This window comes from Cynoglossus semilaevis, chromosome 11, assembly GCF_000523025.1.
Source record: "Cynoglossus semilaevis isolate Cse_v1.0 chromosome 11, Cse_v1.0, whole genome shotgun sequence".
NCBI lineage: Eukaryota > Metazoa > Chordata > Actinopteri > Pleuronectiformes > Cynoglossidae > Cynoglossus > Cynoglossus semilaevis.
The window spans coordinates 199,325-201,988 of NC_024317.1; the positions used below are offsets into that span (position 1 = coordinate 199,325).

The 2,664-nt window shown below is 47.3% G+C and overlaps 1 protein-coding gene across 1 annotated transcript in view; it reads right to left on the minus strand.

Moving 5' to 3' along the window:
- The window catches only part of pparg (peroxisome proliferator-activated receptor gamma), a 21,746-nt gene that overhangs the window by 6,430 nt on the left and 12,652 nt on the right, over nt 1-2,664 (minus strand). Inside the window, exons 3-4 of the mRNA XM_025059815.1 lie at nt 2,434-2,600; nt 597-824 (exon numbers count right to left, since the gene is read on the minus strand). Of these exons, the coding sequence (XP_024915583.1) occupies nt 597-824; nt 2,434-2,600 (395 nt within the window). The remainder of the gene's footprint in view (nt 1-596; nt 825-2,433; nt 2,601-2,664) is intronic.

Sequence of the window (2,664 nt, forward strand, 5' to 3'; positions counted from 1 at the left end):
TTTACGGACTGTTACTGTTTACAGACTGTTTACAGACTGTTTACGGGCTGTTTACGGACTGTTTACGGACTGTTTATGGGCTGTTTACAGACTGTTTACGGGCTGTTTACGGACTGTTTACGGACTTTTTACAGACTGTTTACAGACTGTTTACAGGTTGTGGAAGGGCTGTTTACAGGCTGTTTACAGGCTGGTTTCGGGCTGTTTACAGGCTGGTTTCGGGCTGTTTACAGGCTGGTTTCGGGCTGTTTACAGGCTGGTTAAGGACTGTTTACAGGTTGGGTACGGACTGTTTACAGGCTGTTTACGGGGTGTTTACAGATTGTTTACAGACTGTTTACAGGGTGTTTACAGGCTGGTTTCGGGCTGTTTACAGGCTGGTTAAGGACTGTTTACAGGTTGTGGAAGGGCTGTTTACAGGCTGTTTACGGACTGTTTTGAGGTTGTTTACAGGCTGGTTTCGGGCTGTTTACAGGCTGGTTTCGGGCTGTTTACAGGCTGTTTACGGACTGTTTACAGACTGTTTACAAACTCTATTAGTTATTTGATATTTTTTCAGCGTTTGAGGAATAAAACAACCTTCATTGTTGTCTAGCCCCCCCTGGGGGTGGGGGGTGGAGACCTTTCTGTGACCCATGGTCATGTAGTACCTGAGGCGGACGGTGAAGTGGTTTCACAGTCTTACCGTTATGCGACATGCCGACGTGAAGGCACTTCTGGAAGCGACAGTATTGGCATTTGTTGCGTGACTTCTTGTGAATCCGACAGTGAAGGTCGCAGTGATCGTACACCAACTTTAACCTGATGGTGCGTCTGAAGAAACCCTAGGAGAACGACCAAACAACATCACATTGTAGCACAGTATGTGGAGATGAGCATAGAAAACACATGCAGTAGAATTATACCAAAAGTACTACCTCAGGGCCACTGACACCGAGTACTTGTCTCAGAGTAACTGGTTTCATACGGAGTACTTGTCTCAGAGTAACTGGTTTCATACGGAGTACTTGTCTCAGAGTAACTGGTTTCATACGGAGTACTTGTCTCAGAGTAACTGGTTTCATACGGAGTACTTGTCTCAGAGTAACTGGTTACTGTTACTACTGTCCTCATGTTTTCCTTTTTTAAATGTAGGTTATTTAAGGCAGGAGGAAGTTAAAGGGGGTCAGGGCCCCCACCTCGCCACAATGTTTTCACTTGAGGAACAATTAAGCGTTTGCCTGCTTGGCTGACCCGCTCTTCTGGTGACCGTCCCCTGAGATGTGAGCAGAACAATGACTGCGGTACTTTACCTTCATTCAGCCTGTGGAAATACAACAGCAGGTCCACGAAGAAAAACAAACACCTTTGTACAGCGTGGTGGACCGGCACCACAGTGGCTCAGTGTCACAGCGTGGTGGACCGGCACCACGGTGGCTCAGTGTCACAGCGTGGTGGACCGGCACCACAGTGGCTCAGTGTAACTGTCACAGCGTGGTGGACGCTCAGTGTCACAGCGTGGTGGACCGGCACCACAGTGGCTCAGTGTCACAGCGTGGTGGACCGGCACCACAGTGGCTCAGTGTAACTGTGTAGTGTGTGTTTCAAGGCTGAAGTCACTGACTGTGTACTACCACTCAGTACTGTGTGTACTACTGAGTGTCTGTAGTAAAGATACTCTGCAGTGAACTTCCTGACTAAAGGTTAAATGTCAACGACACCTGTGACACTGGTGGAGTGGGCGTCAGAATCAGTAGAAGTTTAAATGACAGCTCAAAATAAAAAAGGGTTTGATTCATTAACTGCAGTTCTAACAGTTCAGTCAAATTATTATGATCCAACTATTAAACAATAAAATCAATAGAATGATTTGAAATAAATGTGAATATTCTTAGTTTGACTAGTTTGACTAGTTTGACTAGTTTTGCTTCAGTTTTCAGTTTTCTCCACAGACAGAAATAAACTTCAAACGTCACCAACACCAGACAATATCTGTCTCAGAAAAAGGGGAAATAAGTGTGACACCCCCCCCCACACACACACACACACGAACACATGAGACGTTTGAGGGTACGAGTGGTTCAAATGTAGCGCCCCGGTCTGGCCCGGCCCGTGTGGGGTGGAAAGTGCGTGTGAGTCTTGTGGTTAGAGTGACAGACATCAGGCAGTTTCTCCAGATCATTCCATTCCACCGACTCACTTCACCGCAGTGACACACAAACGACGGCTGGCACAGAAATACTAACTGCAGTTCTCACCGTATTCAGGGGGAGGTCAAAGGTCAAACACACCGTCTGCAGCGTTACTGTTGCTTTTTGGTTTGTCAATTAAAACGTGTTTGTTGAAGTCAGGTGTGGGACTAGCAGCAGAATAATCTCTGATCACTGCCCCCTGCTGGCCTTTACTACAGTCACATATTGATTCGGTTTCATCTTCATCGTCTGTCTGTCCTACCTTGCAGCCCTCACAGGCATGGACGCCATAGTGAAACCCTGAGGCCTTGTCGCCGCACACGCGACACTCTATGTTGATGGACGTGGCTGACACGTCGTCCTGGACCTTGGAGAAGACGGGAGCGTCACAGTACTGGTGCAGGGACTCGGGCTCCACCTTGATGGAATCTGATACAAACAATAGTTAACATGAAATGTTAAATGTTTAGAGACCCACACCCATACCCCCCCC